General features: G+C 48.5%; 1 protein-coding gene across 2 annotated transcripts in view; it reads left to right on the forward strand.

Moving 5' to 3' along the window:
- Positions 1 to 17,479, forward strand: part of Gramd2a (GRAM domain containing 2A) — a 41,867-nt gene extending 24,388 nt beyond the window's left edge. The window contains exons 2-12 of one of the 2 annotated variants that reach the window (XM_031343715.1): positions 6,665 to 6,757; positions 7,912 to 7,969; positions 8,316 to 8,391; positions 8,924 to 9,027; positions 9,642 to 9,740; positions 10,029 to 10,100; positions 10,589 to 10,651; positions 12,030 to 12,165; positions 12,398 to 12,494; positions 14,889 to 14,993; positions 15,181 to 17,479. In XM_031343715.1, coding sequence (XP_031199575.1) covers positions 6,665 to 6,757; positions 7,912 to 7,969; positions 8,316 to 8,391; positions 8,924 to 9,027; positions 9,642 to 9,740; positions 10,029 to 10,100; positions 10,589 to 10,651; positions 12,030 to 12,165; positions 12,398 to 12,494; positions 14,889 to 14,993; positions 15,181 to 15,184 — 907 coding nt within the window. In that variant the 3' untranslated portion in view covers positions 15,185 to 17,479. Of the gene's footprint in view, positions 1 to 6,664; positions 6,758 to 7,911; positions 7,970 to 8,315; positions 8,392 to 8,923; positions 9,028 to 9,641; positions 9,741 to 10,028; positions 10,101 to 10,588; positions 10,652 to 12,029; positions 12,166 to 12,397; positions 12,495 to 14,888; positions 14,998 to 15,180 lie in introns of those variants that run through there. The other variant, XM_031343716.1, reaches the window with a different exon arrangement.
- Position 17,480: the final 1 nt, after the last annotated feature.

A 17,480-nucleotide genomic window follows, 5' to 3' on the forward strand; every position in this document is an offset into this window, starting at 1 on the left:
AAAAAAAAAAACAGCAAAGAGAGAGGGGTGGGAAGAAACTGGAAGACTAGGAGAGTAGGCCGCCACAGGTGGGAACTGTGGACCACTCAGCAGAGAAGGCAGGGCAGAGCTAGGTTGCTGATGACTGAATGCAGGAGAGAGACAAGTGTGTGAGGGTGAGACTGGGGCAGGCTTGGCCAGGGAGAGGTTGCCAGAGTCCAAGGGGGTGGAGCAATAGGAGCTTGGGCTTGCCTGCTGTATGGTCAATGGCACAATAGACATTGCGATTAAGTAGTGGAAGGAGGATGCCTTGAGGATTCTGGCTGGAGGTAACTGTGGAGGGGATGGGGAGGGGGGTGGTTCTGAGCCCTCTCTGATGGACTCCTCCGGGCTGCAGAGCTGAAGCTGAGTAGGGAACTAGTTGTCCAGGTTAGAGATGGAGATTTAGGAGATTTAGGGGAGGATATTGACCCATGTGTCCTATCAGTGATGGCTGTGGGATCCCTTGCATCCCTGTTCCCGACTCCCTTGCCTTTCTTTCCTCTCACACCACCATTTCTTGGCTTCTCCCTTTGCTGCTGCCCAACCCACCCTGTTGCCCTGTCGTAGACCCAAACCAGGAGCAGAGATAACCTCAGGAAGTTTCCAGGAAGGAACGGAGGGAGAGCGGGAGGAAGCAAGCGGGCAGGAGTTCTGTACCTGCCACTGGGCTCTAGACTCCTGCCACAGACCCAGACTCCTGTGCAGACCCCTGTTGAGGGCCGCCTCCCCTTCTCACCGCAGACCCCTGCTGTGTTCTTCCCTAAGGCTTCCTTGCCTGCCTTAGACCTGGCTCAGCTCAGGAGAGGATCTTGTTTGAGTTTTCCAGTCCTTGGTCCTTTACTGTTGGAAGATGTTGCCATTCCCCTGTTCCATCCCTTTCATTATTGTGGTTCCGAGTGAAGAAATACAGGTTTTGGGCTGGAGAGATGGCTCAGTGGTTAAGAGTATGCCCAGCTCTTGCAGAGGACCTGGGTTTGTTACCCAGCACCCCCATCAGGCAGCTCGCAGTCACATGTAGCCGTAGATCCAGGGGAGCCAAAGTCTCTGGCTGCCAAGAACACTCACTGTACTAGTGCACAGATCGTACTCAGGCATACGTATCTACACATAAGATAAAAATGAGGTTTAAAATGTAAAAAAGTTACAGATTTCAGGATCCCAGACCCTAATATTAACTCCACGGTTGGAACAGTGGGATGGAATGGGACTGAAGGTAGTAAACATTACTTATGACCCTTGGGCTATGAGAAATTGCTTTCAGGAAAAAATCAGTGGCAGGGGTGTGGGCATCAGCTGCCAGCAGAGTCTGGCAGAGGGCTGAGCACCATGTTCCTAATGTGCCCTTCTGATCCTCTGGGTCAAAGTCCAAGTAGTTATCAGGTGCCTCATGGCCTGACAGGCCTAACCGGACTTAATATGGCACTTAATTTTTATTACATTTGTTTATTTGTATATATGTGTACACATGCATGTGTGTGTATGATGAAGGGATATGCATGTGCTACTGCATGAGTGTGGATGTCAGGGGGAAATTTGTGGGAATCAATTCTCTCCTCTTACCATGTGGCTCTCAGGGATTAGACTCGGGTTCTCTGACTTAGAGGCTCCTTAACCTACTGAGCCATCTTGCCAGCTCTTGTCTGTCTTTTGAGAATCTTGATATACAGTTCTAGCTGGCTTGAAACTTGCTGTGGAAGACCTTGGTAGTTTTAAGCAGGCTGCGATTCCGTGCCTCTGCCGCCCAAGTGCTGGGATCCCAGGATTGTGCTACACTGCCCAGCTCTATCCATCCCTTTGCTTCCCTCCTGCCTTTCTTATACTTTAAATTTTTCTTATTTATTTACATGTGTATGTGCGTGTATGTAGGCATATGCGTGTATGTTAAGGTCAAGGGACAACTTCCGAGAGTCTATTCTCAGTATGGTGATGGTGGTGGTGCACACCTTAGTCCCAGCACTTGGGAAGCAGAGACAGGCAGATTTCTGAGTTCGAGGCCAGCCTGGTCTACAGAGTGAGTTCCAGGACAGCTAGGGCTATACAGAGAAACCCTGTCTCGAAAAACAAAAAACAAACAAACAAACAAACAAACAAAAATATATATATGGTTTTATGGGGGCTGAAGAGATGGTAAGAGGTTAAGGGCACTTGACTACTTACTCTTCTAGAAGTCCTGAATTTAGTTCCTAGCACCTACATGATGGCTCACAACCATCTATAATGGGATCTGGTTCCTTCTGGTGTGTCTGAAGACGGCACTCATATACATAAAGTACATGAATAAGGGTCTGTTTCTCCTTCTGGTATGTGGGTCCCAGTGGTCCAACTTAGGCTTTTGGTTTTGCCAGCAGGGACCTTTACCCACTGACCCATCTTCCTGGCTAGGCAGGTCCCAGGCTGGTCTAGAATTCTCTATATAATTAAAGATGACCTTGAACCTCTGCTCTTCCTGTTTCTACTTCCTGAGTGCTGGGATTGTAGGTATGCTGGGCTATATGTTGTGCTGGGGATCTAGGGCTACAGTCTACCACCTGAGCTGTATCCTGTTTGTTTGTTTGTGTTTGTTTTTGTTTTTAATCTTCACCCATCTAAACAGGCACTATAGGGGAGAATCCATGACTAGTGAATAGGAAGTCTAAGCTGAAGATTTTAGATGTTGTGTGCATTCACTCACCCAGGCAGGGTCCCTAGGCCAGAAGCATTGTTACAGGATTGCTGACTGGCTTGTCATCATCTCATCAATCACATATAAAAGATGCTTTTACTTTATAATTGGAAATCTTCTGTTCTTTAGTGTCTCCAACTGATTATCAAGTTTCCTCTTAGAAAAGGCTATGGGTGCTCCGCCTCTGAACTTGGTATCCCACTTTACTGAACCCAATGGCCTGAGCTCAGTGCTCAGAACCCACATGACACAGAACTGACTCGTACAAGCTGTCCTCTGAAGTCCACACAGATTCTGTGGTATGTGCCCCACCCCAACAGAATAATAACATTTTAAAGAAAAAAAGCTGTTCGTGACATCAGCAGAATAAAAACCAAAAGCACAAAACACCCCACCCCCATATTAAAAGACATGTTTGTTGATATCAAAATATTAGCGAAGGTGAAGACAAGCTGATTCCCAGAAGAAGGCTGGGGTGTAGAGAACAGACGCCTTTTCTGGTGCTGATCGATGGGCTACTTGGCATAGCATATGGAAAACAGTTTGAAGGTGGCTCTAAAGAACTTGAGAGAAGTTGATTCTCAGGCCACTACTTATTCTTTTTAGAATCTCTCTCAGACTGACTGTGATGGTGCAAACCTTGAATCTCAGCACTTGGGAGGTTGAGGCAGGTAGATTTCTATGAGTTAGAGGCCAGCCTGGTCTACATAGTCAGTTCCGGGACAGCCAAGGGCTACACAATGAAACCCAAGATTCTGGTTCAAGGAAAGAAAGAAAGAGAGAAAGAAAGAAAGAAAGAAAGAAAGAAAGAAAAGAAAAAAGGAACGAAAGAAGGAAAGGAAGAATGAAAGAAAGAAAGAGAAAAAGATTAAAAACAAGCAGACATGACAAGTAGTCTGTCTCAGGAGGAAATAGCTGAGAGTTTCTTATGAAGTCATGTGAAACAACAGAAGCCAAGAAAATGTTATGTGTTATGCAATCAATTTATATAAAACACACATCATGCTTAAGATTAAAAAAATGGTAAAGAAAGGACTTGATATAACTCTTCTCCTCCTCTTCTTTCTCCTCTTTGAAAGAGTTTACATTATGGAATCCAGACTGACTCAAACTCAAGACCTCCTACAGGCCACTACCAACTGAAACACACCCTCAGCTCCTCTTAGAAAATTCTTTGTTTGTTTCAAGAAGGGTTTCTCTATGTAACACTGGCTGTTCTGGAACTGCTCTGTAGACCAGGATGGCCTTGAACTCACAGAGATCCACCTGCCTCAACTCCCAAATGCTGGGATGAAAGGTGTGTGCTACCACTCTCCAGCAATTAGGGAATTTTGTAATGGATAGCTTCAATCATTTATAAATGCTTTATATTTAGCATATTTTCTACATCAAAATAAAAAGTTAAGGAAAAAAAACTTGTGAAAGTGGAAAGTGATAAAACCAGACACATCCAGAAACTAACCTTAGGACCTGAGGGTCGAATCACTAATGTAGCCTGCCACTTAATTCAGTAAATACAATCATGTCTCATTTCACCACACAGAAGTACTCTGAGAAATGTGTTGGGAGTAGATTTGGCTGTTGTGCAAACATGGTGGAGTATGCCTATGACATCACTGGATGGGGTGACATCACTGGGTGGGGTGATCTTCAGGAGCTAGATATGAATTGACCATCATTGGCTGAAATGGCATGCAGTGTATACCTGTGTATGGTGACGTATGTGTGAAACCCTTTGTAAGTTTGAGTACAGAGGTCACCAGGTTACATGTGACTAGGCCAATTTTATGAGCGAGGTTGCCTGGACCTTTACAATTTGTCTTAGTCAGGGTTTCTATTCCTGCACAACATCATGACCAAGAAGCAAGTTGGGGAGGAAAGGGTTTATTTGGCTTACTTCCACATTGCTGTTCATCACCAGAGGAAGCCAGGACTGGAACTCAAGCAGGTCAGGAAGCAGGAGCTGATGCAGAGGCCATGGAGGGATATTCCTTACTGTCTTGCTTCCCCTGCCTTGCTCAGCCTGCTCTCTTATAGAGCCCAAGACCTCCAGCCCAGGGATGGCACCACCCACAAGGGGCCCTACCCCCTTGATCACTAATTGAGAAAATGCCCCACAGCTGGACCTCATGGAGGCACTTCCCCAACTGAAGCTCCCTTCTGTGATAACTCCAGCCTGTGTCAAGTTGACACACAAAACTAGCCAGTACACAATGTAACCCTGGACAGGGTCTGTCCCTTGTTGGGGTTAAGTTTCCTGACATGTGCAGTGTTGTGGTTGGAGGATGTCAGAGTGGGGAAACTCCAAGGGCCCTGGGAGACCTTGGGCTAACTCTGTAATTAAGTCTGTAATTTTTTTAAAAAAAGATTTATTTATTATTATATATAAGTACACTGTAGCTGTCTTCAGACACACCAGAAGAGGTCGTCAGATCTCATTACAGATGGTTGTGAGCCACCATGGGGTTGCTGGGATTTGAACTCAGGACCTTCGGAAAAGCAGTCAGTGTTCTTAATCACTGAGCCATCTCTCCAGCCCAAGTCTGTAACTTTAAAGAAGTCAAGGTGTTTGTTTGTTTGCATCTGAGGGCACACACATATGTTGCAGTTGTATATGTGCATATGTACACACACATGTGGAAGCCAAAGATCAGCTTTAGGTTGTGTTCTTCAGGAGCTGACCTTACTTATTTTGAGACAAAGTCTTTCACTGACCTGGAGCTTTCCTAGTAGGTTTGGCTGGCTGCCCAGAGAACCCACTGCTTGCCTCTGCTTCCCCAGTCCTGGGATTACAGTGTTTGAGCCCCACGCCTTCTGTTTTCAGGTGGGTTCTCAGATTGGATGTTGTGGCTTTCCGTTTGCATGGAAATACTTTACAGACGGAGCTCTCTCTCCAGCCTGAGAAAAGAGAGCTTTGCCTTGGTCTGGTCACAGGACTGAGAGGAACCGAGCCTTTGGGATCCTCAGGCTTCAGCTAACAGCTGTTTATCCCAGCCATTTGCATGCAGCAGGACCAGCACACAGGACCTTGTACCATATTCTAGACTTTGAACTGCCCTGCCTTGACCCTGCTTCTTGGCCACCTCTCTTCCTTAAGAACTTCTGAGCTCACTCAGTTGGGGCTTTGCTGAAATCTCAGGCTTTACTGATAGAAAAGCAGGAGAGGGGAGTCCTAGTCTGTGGAACTGCTGGGTGGAGGTGCCACCTCAGAGGCTCCAGGGGTAGGGGGAGGCCCACCTCCCCAGGGGGAGAACATTTCCTTCCTTCTGAATTGAGAAATTTTTGAAATAGTTTGGCTGTTATGGCTGAGGTACTCCAACTGTCTGAAGGTGACTGAGGCCACCCCTTCCTCGTCTGGGGCAGCCCCACCCATCCCAGGTACACCCACGCGTAGGCAGACTGGAATCCACCTTCCACATCTCTAACATTTGATAAAGGATCCTGTGCACAGTGGCCTTTCCCAGAACCTGATAGTTTACAGTAGCTGCCTAGGCACCTTCGAAACTTCTGCTTTCAGCATGAACACGTCTGTGTCCTTCCTCCTGGGTGGGGCAGGAAGCTCCACTCTGCCTGGACTAGCAGTTGCCTAGGAGTTAAAAGGTTGACAGACTGATTCTTTTTTTTTTTTTTTTTTTTTCCTGGGCCAGGCATTGCCTGAGCTTTAGGTTTCTAGGCAGTGAGCTGTGGGAGGCACCTATCCGTGACAAAATGCAAATGATTTTTGCCTATCAGATTGGCAGAGGCGAGAAAAGCCTAATATACCCAGAGTGGTGCGTGGCTGAGGGGAAATGAGTTCCCTCTCAGAATGCTGGCCACTGGGTTAATGGGCACAGCATTTGAAGGTGGCTCCAAATTATGACATCTTAAACTTTACCCTGTACATCAAAGGGTAGGGGATGGAGCAGCTGCCTGGACACAGTGCTGCTAATAGGAAAAGATGCCCCCAAATTTCCCTTTCTAACATGGACACATTCCCTCTAGCAAGCAACAAATGCATGGGAAGATGGCCCCTCCGAAGAGCCATGTGCCCTGCACGGAGAAACCAGGAAAGGTCCAGGAGCCCCCAGAGAGCAGGTGAGGTCCCTTCCCAATCAGAGATAAGTCCAGACTGGGAAGGGTGGGAATTGTCGGGATATAACCAACCTGGCTACCAAGGGGACCTTAAGGGGCTGGGAAGATGTCTCAGTCAGCAAAGTACTTGTCTGTCCAGGCATGAGGCCCTGAATTCAACCCCAACACCCAGGTGAAAAGAAAAAGGCTGGTTATGTTGCTGGGTGTTTGTAATTCTGGTGCTGTGGAGGCCGAAACAGGAGGATCTACAAGGCTTACTGGATAGCCAGGCTAGCCTGATTGGACTGGTGAGAGACACTGCCTCAAAAGAGGAGAATTTTCCTAAGGATGACATTGCCCTCTGGCTTACACACACACACACACACACACACACACACACACACACACACACACACACACAGTATATATACACACAAGCATACACACATACACACCTGCCCACATACAAATGAGAGAGACAGAGACAGAGACAGAGACAGAGAGTGAGGCAGGATCCCTTAGCAGCCTTGTAGCTTGGACACTGACTGCTGGGGCCTCTTCCCACCCTCCAGTCTGTCCCTGTGCATTGGAACTGGCAGGGACCAGGCTTCTCAGGTTACTAGTCTCCACCCTGCCCACCTGTCCTTGGGCCAACCTGGCCAGGGTAAAGCTTTGTATTTCATCGAGTTCCTGATAGTTAGCCTCAGTAAGTCTGAGTGTCTCAATGAGGAACTGCAGGCTGCCCAAGGAGGCTTTACGGAGGGCAGGGTTGTCCAGTTCATGGCCCTGGAGCTGTGCGTCTAATGCTTCCATCAGGTATACCCCTACACTGTGGTCCCTGAACCCACAGTGCTTGTGCCTCTGCCTGCTCCCTTGGCTAGAGAAACTGGAGTGTCTCTGCTACTCAGCATCTTGGGAGGCTGATGCTCAAGCCAAGCATACCTTTGTGGGTACGGCACTCAGATCTGCTTGAGAAGGGGGCCCTGTGAGCGCCCTTCCCCAGAGAGGAGTGGTGTGCTTGCAGCTCTTATCATTTTACTGTGTTCCTTAGAGAAGGGCCTTAGTCTCCAATCTCTGCTCCAATCATCTGGCTCAAAGCCAGGGCAGAATTGGCACTGAGGATACTTGGGCAGGACTCAAGGGTTTCTTGTGCCTGGAATGGAATGTCTCCTTTGCAGTCTGCACTGGTCAGAAGGCTCAAAGGGTGAAGAGATAAAGAAGTTCAGCCGGGAAGGGGTAAGTGTGTGGGGGCTGCCTTTGTACTGCTCTATGAGGGAAGTGCCCTGGGATGCCCAAACTCACTCTTGGCCCCTTGGCCACAGCCTGTTATAGCAGGAACCCAGGAGACCTGAGTGAGTGCCCTTGCCTTGGTGGGGATAATGAGTCCCCTCTAGTCACTGTCTCCCTGTGAGAACTCAACATTAACAGGAGATGGTCTAGGCTTAGATCTTCATACCTGGTTTACCATAGGCTTCAGGCAAAGTTCCCAGGGTATCCCTATAGCATTATCTCCTGGTAGCTGGAGCAAGGCCCCGTTGTGGTCTAGCCTCTAGCCTCACAGAGCTGTGTCTTACATTTGCAGACACTACTGAGCAAATACAACCAACAATACCACAAGCTGTTTAAAGATATCCCCTTGGAGGAGATGGTTCTCAAAGGTGAGCTGTTTCTGGCACGTGGCTGGTGAGCCCCCAGGTCATCACTTGGAGTACCTTTATGCTTAATTTACATATGGGAACAATTTAGATGTACTTGGTCCTTTTTTCTTCAAAAGGAGTCGGGGTGGTTTGGGATGTGGAGTTGAGTTGGGCGGGTTTGCTTGATGAAAGGTTCCCCTCTCACCAGTGAGTGTTGTCCCTGGCCCAGGCCTCTCACTGAGCATGGAGGAACATTTGCACAATCTAGATCCTCTTCTCAGGGCAGGGTAAAGCCTTATCCTGAGGTAACAGAAATCCAGCACCGGAGACCTAAGCTGGAAGTTGTTCAGACCTCGTGGGTAATGGAGAAAGAGAAAACATCCCGCAGGCTGGTGGGGTTTGGGGGGGACACTCGGGATTCCCAGAAGGATCCTTTGAGTGCTTGTGGATAGATAGTTTGGAATGGGGACAGGAGAGGTTGAGGACAGGTGAAAAGGTGATTTCTCTGGGGGTAACCTTACTCATGGCTATCTTTTCTCCTGTGTCTTCTCAGTGTGTTCCTGTGCCCTCCAGAGAGACCTCCTTCTCCACGGTCGGCTCTATATCTCGCCCAACTGGCTTTGCTTCCATGCCAGCCTCTTTGGCAAGGATGTCAAGGTAGTGAGTGATGAGTAGTAAGGGTTGCTGTTACCCAGGAAGGCCCCTGCCCTGGACCAGAAAAGGGGCAGTCCTGTGGGCATGCCTCAAGTCATTCCTGTCCCTCTGTGTGCTCAGCACATGGTGAGGCTCTCACTGGTTGGATAAGCAGGATCAAGTTATCCCATATTCAAGGAAGTAGTTCTGAAACAGGCCTGATCTTGACCATCCATCTGGCCTGAACAGTTGACAGCCAAATTATACTGGCTTCAGGTATCTCAGAAATGCTTTCAGAGTCAGAGGGCAGTGTCATTTTTAGGGGGAGTCACTAAGAGCCAGCTCAGGGGACTCGGACTTGGAAGCAGTGAGTTATCAAGGAGGGATAGTTGGAAGGGCACCCTGAATGAGAAAGTGAAAAGTCTAGATGTTCCCTACTACCACACACAAGCATGGCTTCACCAGGGTGAGCATTATTGGCTGAGTGCTGGCTTTGGAGAACTAATGCAGAGAGCTAAGGGTCTGTGTTCTTGCTGAGTAAGTCCTGAGAGAAGCATCTCTCTCTCTCTCTCTCTTCCTCTCTCTCTCTCTCTCTCTCTGTCTCTCACTCTCTCTCTCTTTCTCTCTCTCTTTCTCAGGTGGTCATTCCTGTGGTATCTGTGCAATTGATCAAAAAACACAAGATGGCACGGCTCCTTCCCAATGGATTGGCCATCACCACAAACACTAGCCAGAAGGTCTGTGAGTCGCTGAGCCAACATCTCCTGTCCTTTTCCCCATCAGAAGTTCCTCCAGAACTTTAGGGCCTGATACTGGCCAACTCCCAGACCCTTCCTTGTCCCTACCAGGTAGCTTTCCAGCAGATGTGTCAGGCTAATGGGTTAGGAGAAACTTTCCCGGGTGGGAGGTCTCATTGGTTCTCATGGCCCCATAAACCCCCGAGGTTTACCCCCTGCCCCCACAATCCATGGACTAAGAAGTCCCACCTCACCCTAGTGCTTTCTGTTTTCCTTTCATGTCCCCAGTATATCTTTGTTTCTCTGCTTTCCCGGGACAGCGTATATGACATGCTGAGGAGGGTCTGCACTCACCTACAGGTATGGAACCCAGAGGCAAGGGTTGAGCTGGGAGACTGCACCCGGGTCTTGGGAGAAGGTAGTTAGGGGAGATTAGCCTATCTCTCAAGCTCCAGGGAATGGGAGCGAGGTGGGGAAGTGGGGACACTGAATGTCGGGGCTCTGAGCACCAGAGGCTGTATTTGGACTGTGCACCACTGAGCATCCTGTGGTTTGTCCTTGTGTGTGCTCATATGTACGTTTACCTATGCCTCCTTAGTATACAAATAGACAGGAGCGTATGGCTGCTTCTCAGCATGTCCTCTGGCCAAGGTGAAGAAGGAGCAGTAGGCAGGGGTGTAGGAAATGAGTTAGTTGCCTGGGATTTGCCCCTCTACCCTAGTACAAAACACTCCCTAAGCACCTCTGTGCACAAACTGCAGTGACCTGGGCTTTCCCTGACGACACCAAGTAGCTTATTTACAGGGGCCTCCCTGTGTTTGATCTTGCCTGTTCCCTTTCCTCCCCAGCCTTCCAGCAAGAAGAGTCTGAGTATAAGGAAGTTTCCAGAGGAAGCCGAGTGCGAGTCCCCGGTGAGAGCTGAGGCTGGGAGCAAGGGCCTACACGTGAGCAGGTCTTCAAAACTCTGGGACTACCATGTAGAGTTAGGGGCCCCAGATTCTAGGGCCAGTGGCCACACTGTACCAGAGGCTGTTCTGGACTACATGCCATGCAGACCACACAGGTCCTTAGCAGACTAGCTCTCTCTGAACAGACGTTTATCCTTCAAACACTGGCCAGGTTGAATCCCTATACAAAATGGATGCAGAGCCATTCATCCATTCTTTCTTTTGGTGGAGTAAGGAGGACCTTCAAAGCCACAAGCATATCCTTAGAGAGGATAGGGACTACAGAGGTGGCTCAGTGGTTAGTAGCATTCAGTGGTTAAGAGTAGTTGCTATGTTTGCAAAGGACTAGAGTTCCATTCCCAGCATCTACATGGTGACTCACAACCTTCTGTAACTCCAATCCCAGGGATCCAACACCTCTTCTTGCCTCTCCTAAGCTAGCCGAATACACATAGTTTCACAGACACATATGCAGACAACCCCCCCACCACCACCACTTTAAAAGGGACCTCAAGGCTGTCACTGACAACCTAGACTTCCACCCTGCAGGGAGCTGAGGCCATGGGGTATGGAGAGCTGAGTTTGAGTGCAGAGATGGAATGATAGTGGCCTCAGGGTGTTTGGCACCTCCTCAGTAACTATTAAGCATTTAGTCAAGCATGGAGTATACAGAACACCATGCAAGGGGGTAGAAGGTGATGTTCCCTGTTGTATTGATAGGAACTGTTAAGTCACCTCTGCCAAGGTCAGTGGCTGGTTCACAGTTAAGAGCCTGGATTAGATGAGGCCATAATGTATACCATCCAAGGCTGTCTTGAACTCACATCTGAGCATGTACCAGATTGTCTGACCTAACATAACCATGTGGACGTCAAAGATATTGTTTTGGGGGAAAGGGGTCTTATTTTCTTTGGTGGTTTAACTACTGGTTGCCCATGCTCATAGGAGGAACTCTAAACTTGGTGGGTCAAAAACAACAGTGAAAATGCAACGGAACGACGTGAAAGTCAGAGGGGGACTAGTTGGGAAGACAAAAAGCATCGACTGGGTGGGAGGGAAAGCCTTACGAGAAGGTAATGGGGTCCACGTGGTTACGAGGGAAAGCCTTATGAGAAGGTAATGGGGTCCACGTGGTTACGATGGATTGTATATATGTTTGAAGTTATTTTAAGTGATGTAAAATTCAACCAAATGTCATTTTAGTAATAATAATGAACAATATAATTACACCTATTAATACATAAAAGACATGTTTGTTTGTTTGTTTTTGGCGGAGGGATGCTACATTCAGAGACTAGCTAGGCGAGGCATGTTGGGATATCACGTTCTGTCCTCTCTGCAGGAAGTCCTTATCCCTGAGATGAAGTGGAGGAAAGCATGCTCAGGCTCCCCATCCCTGTCACTCCCAGACAACATCTCTCACATACCCACAGACTCCACAGATAGCTGCTTCCCCTCCATGAAACCTCTGGGGTCTGGTGAGTTCAGCGTCTTGTCTGTGGCAACTGCTTTCAGAGGCTTAACCTTTTCTCTGCCAAGGGCCCAGCGTGGCCAGCCAGGCTTCTGAGAGCTGTTTCTTTCTTTGTCCAAATCCATGTGGAAAACCCAAGAGCCCAAGCAGCTTCAGCACGTGAAGGGAGGGGGAGCTGCCCCACTCGGGCTGGGGCCCCTCGTGCCCCAGGAAGATGCCTAGCCGATCTCCCATTGCAGAGGCCGTCTGTGAGAAGGATGCGTTGGAGGAAGAGCCCACTACGGACCAGGAATTGAGACTGTGGGATTCTCGGCTCCTCAAAGTCATCTTTGTGATGTAGGTCTTTATACTGGGTGGCAATTAGGTGTTCGAAATTTGGGGTTTAGAGGGTAGAGTGGTTATTACCTAGACCCGAGAGAATGGTTCAAGTCAACCTTTAGCTCTTGGACGGGGGCGTGGTTCAGAAGGCCTTCAGCTTTATTTCTGAGATCGTGTATTTAGAATTCAAGCAGTGCTATGACCAGGGCAGTGTTAAACTGTTGAGAAAAGGAACAGTTGCTTCCCTGGCTTGGTGAGAGAAGGGGCTAGCAGAATTGAGGAGCCCATCAGATCACTGAGAGAAATACTAGCCGGGAAACACCTTCGCCCACTGCCTACCATCAGGACAATTTTCAGGACCCCTGGCTTGTCTGCATCCTCTCCTGCTTTATTTTTATTTTTTAATATGTATATGTATGCATGTTCGAATGTATGTGAGTGCATGTATATGCCTGTACACATGAAAGCCATAGGTTAACATTAGGTGTTTTTCCTGTATGCTCTCCAACTTATGTATAGAGGCAGGGTCTCTCATTTGAACCAGCCTGAGAGGGGGAGGGGGAAGGGGACAGGGAGAGGTTCTATAGTCATTCCCAAAGTCATCTAGGGCCAGAATGTGGCTGGAGGGGTGAGCCTGATTTGCAGAGGAGGGCATCCCCTGCTAGTAGAAATTAGGTGAAAAGGCCAAAAAATTCCTAGAGTTATGGACAGGGTCTGGTCTGGGGCACCCTCAAGACATCAGCCAGGCCTCCCCTTCCAGTAAGTTGTAGTGGGTGCAATCCAGTAGACCATTGGCAAAGAGCCTCTGCTCTAGATTTTGGGAGATAGTAAAGGGTGTGGGAGAGAAAAAGGAAGGCAGATAAGAGAAAAAGACCAAACTCATTTACTTGGCGGACTGAAAACTCAGAGGTTTCAACTTGATATTGGTGGCTGTTAAGCCCTTGTAAGCTTAGCAAGCAGCCATGTACTCGGTGGTAGGGGTCTCAGAAAAAAAGACTGAGGTGGGTAGAGGGAGATTGGAAAGGTCACCCAGAGAGAGGGGCGGGGATGTGGAACCCCAAAACCCTTTACCAGTTTTGGCACCAAATGTTTGATGGAGTTGATGGAAGTGATATGGGAGAAGAGGGTGGAAGATGGGCCGCTCCAAAACTGAGTTCTTCTTTAATCAGCGCAGCCAAAGGGCCCCAGTCTCTGTGGAAGTGGGACTATGTGGCATGGGAGTTTGGGGGTTTAATAGGGCAGAACAGGGGGACCTTGGGGATGGAAGAGTCCTGCAGGTCGGTTCCCCTGCAGTCTGGAAGTGGCAGATACCAGTGGATTTAGTAATGTGGTGCTCAGAAGTTTCCACAGGTGTTGAGTCAATTGTCCTGTCCAGACCTCAGTCCACCGAAGGATTCTAGGTTGTTAACCCTTCATCGTCCACATCCTCTGTCTCTGCCAGGCTAGGTTTGATTTACAACCTCAACCCCTCTAGGGGAATGGGCCTGCTGCCTTAGAAATTGGCACCACCTTGATGGCCGCTGGAAGGAGGGTAGGAAGAGGCAGAGTGGTTAGTAAGAGGGCAAGGAGGATAACAGTTGTCTGGCTATGGCTTCCTCCATGGCTCTGCAGAAGGGCCTGGAATCCTGCTCACTGTAAGAACAGTTCTGAGAAGACAAGCCTTAGGCCACCCCTTGGGCTCTAAGAAGAATGGCGCCAGGGTCTGCCTGTTCAGTGAACGAGCAAAGGGCTCTTTAAACCCTCCAGCTCCGGTGCTATTTCTGATAAGCCTCTGGAGACTAATGCCTTTTCTTCTAGAGAAAGGTCCAACCCCTAGCCAGGTCCGTAATGCACATGGCTGTAACCATGAGGCTAAGGCAGGAGGATCGTGGATTTGAGGCCAGTCTGGACCACTTTGTAAGTTCCAGGCCAGCCTGGGCTGTATATTCAGATTGTCTCAAAAACAAAACTAAGCTAAACTAAAACAATAGCTGGAGTTGTAACTCAGTTACAGAGTGCTGGCTTAGCCTGTATAAAGCCCTGGGTTTGATCTCCAGCACTGTATAAATGAGACAAGATTGCACATGGCTATAATCCTAGCAATTGGGAGGTGGAAGCAGAAGGCTCAGTATTTCAAGGCCATCCTTGACTACATATCCTTTCTGAGGTCAGCCTGGACTGGGTGTAACCTTGTCTCAACAAAACAAAACAGGGGCTGGAGAGATGGCCCGGCAGGTAAGCCTGCACAGGAGTTGTGTCTCCTACAGTTCACAACCAACTGTAACTCTAGGTATAGGTGATCTGATGCCCTCTTCTGGCCTCTGCGAGTAAGTACCTGCACACACATGAATATAAATAGATCTTTAAATCAAAACAAAATCAGAAAATCAAGAACAAGACAAGAATCAATCCCTCATTGTCCCTGTTCTCTAGGATTTGTTTTCTAGTCCTGTCCTCATCCTATCTGGCATTCCGAATCTCCAGGCTGGAACAGCAGCTATGTTCCCTGAACTGGGGCAGTCCACTCCCAAGGGACAGGTAAGGTCCTTTCTCTTCCTAATACCTTTGGGATAGAAGGTCAGGGCCAGGCTGCCACTGACTGAATTTGGCCCTAAGCAGGGATGGGCGTGTGTGCAGGGTACACAGATCTCACTCTGGCCTACTCTCGAGAGGGTCAGAGGTCTCTAGGCCTTTCCTCTGATCTAAGCATCTTCCTTGTATGCAGGTAACAGCCACTTGGTCTTCATCCCCACACCTATCCAAGGATGCTCTGGGTGCTGTCTCTACCAAGGATTCCTGGGGTTTACACTGCAGCTGTGCTGAGACTGAGTATGAAGAACATATTCTAGATCCTTCCTCCAGACCCCTCCCCAACACTTCTTCCCTCAGTGAGTGATCTGAAGTACCTGTTTACAGATTAACTGGCTCCTACAATTTTTGGACTCAAACAGAATGTTAGACTGTTTTTGTGTTTTCATCAGTTGAGGAGTTCTGTACACTAAGCTTCAGCGACCACTGAAGAGGTAGAAAGCACATTAACTTGTTTTATTGTAAGCAATGGTTCTGGCATGCCGACAGAGCCCTGGGGGGGCCACCTCCGGGGACAAAGGGCATGCTTTGATACCTGGATTGCTGCTTGCTATCACAGGACACACTCTAGAGCGTGTAGAGAAGTTGGGGTGGGGTGTTGGAGAAATAACAGAAGCACAAACCGCCTCCGTGGGCTCTGCTGCCTCCCAGCATTCTGGGATCTCACTTGGGCCTCTCAGAATCTTTTGTTCTGGAGCCCACAGGACTTTTCTTCAGGGAGTTAGGCACTGGGGCCTTTGAGAAGGCTGAGATGTGGAGAAGAGAGCTCATGGCAGGGCTTGTCAAGAGACCAATCTTAGTGTTCTGAGCTGAGCTGTACGACTCTGGGCTGGCCATACAAGATCTGTCCAGCTGGATTTGGAAGATGCCACCTGCAGGAGAGGAAGGGTGTGGGGATGAAATTGGAGGTCCCAGAACCCCTATTCTGGAGCAGCCCCCTCTTTGGTAGGACAAGGGCAACAGAGACTTTGATATTTGGTAGTAGATCTATTCCCACTGGTTGCAGACATTCCCAAGGTCCTAGCCATTAGCAATAGGAAGGCAGGGAACTTGATTTAAGCTCTAGTGGTTGGTATACTTCTTGCATGGCTAACTGCACTGGTCAGGGTTGCTTGACTGGGCAGTGGGATCCAGCTGCGGGATCCAGCAGTGTTGGGTCCTTCTTGGCAGAGTTCACTCATTCCATGGACCTGCAGTCCATATGCTGTAGTATACTCTGTAGGATTCCAGTAACCATAAGTAAGGTTGAAGTGTCCCAGATGGGATAGGTTCCATGCAGAGACCAGGAAGAGAGATCTCTGACTCCTTTGGGGAGAAGAGGGTAGGTGGTGAGATCAGTGCACACTGATGGTTTTGCCATAGAGAATCTTCCCCCGTCTCCTTTTCTTCTAAAAAGAACTCTTGTTCATCTCCTCAGGACTCTCATCTGCTAAGACAGTGCCTTTGGAGGTTCTAGAAGGGTCTGAGGGAGGAAGCCAGAGGTACCAAGGAAAGGCACAGGTGGTGTGGAGTAGTGCTGGGAATAGCCTCTCTCTCTTGTGCTGGGAAGTTAACTGGGGGAGGAAACCCTGGTGGAAATGATTGCAGGGTTGTGTTTGTCTCATTCATGACAAATCCAAGCAGGACTGGAGAGAGGGACAGTGGGTGACAACTTCCTGGGCTTAGACTGGAGGTCTCTCCATAATCTCCCTATTCTAGTCCCTAGGATTGAACATGGATCCCAGCCTTGTATGTTATTTGTACCAAATCTTTACATCTCAGGTAAAACCCGGTGTCCATTTGGTCTTTCTTCCAGGGCCGCACCATTAAATGCCCATCCATCAGTGCCCATCCTCCAGTGCCCATCCATCCTTTTGTCTTAACCATCCTCCATCACTCTTTCCCATCATATCACCATGGAAACAATCTTCCTTGCCCCAGTGCTTTCCCTCCCTGGTCCCTGCTGAGAGGTGAGAGTACAGGTCCATTCTCAACCTTGCTAGGTTGAGCCAAGGTTCATGAGAGGTGCCAAGTCTCAAGTGGCTGTGCCAACATTCTGTAGAAAGTCCATTCTCCACACAAGGCTTGGAAAGGGCAAGAGGCAGGCTGTAGGGCTGCTGACTTTGAAGGTAGACTTGAGGCCAGAGCTTTGAGTGATATGGGTGTGTCCATGCCTCTGGAGGGTCCTCTCTCTGCTCCTCCCTTTGGTCCCCCTGTCTTGTTCCTCTAGAGAAGCTGTGTGTCAGTTGTGAACATTCATAATCTGTGAGTGTTTATACATTTCTGGTTGCATGGGCTAACACTTCTCCAGTTCTCCAAAGGTTTGGTTCAACAAGAGTGGGTTGTTCCACCATGGCATTAGCCTTTGAAAATTTTAAAAAATGGGTTAATTCCCAGGTACTGAAAAAAAATGTTTTTTTTTTTTTAAAAAAAAATAAAAACCTCGATTTTTCTAGT

This window comes from Mastomys coucha, unplaced genomic scaffold (assembly GCF_008632895.1).
Source record: "Mastomys coucha isolate ucsf_1 unplaced genomic scaffold, UCSF_Mcou_1 pScaffold23, whole genome shotgun sequence".
Classification (NCBI taxonomy): Eukaryota; Metazoa; Chordata; class Mammalia; order Rodentia; family Muridae; genus Mastomys; species Mastomys coucha.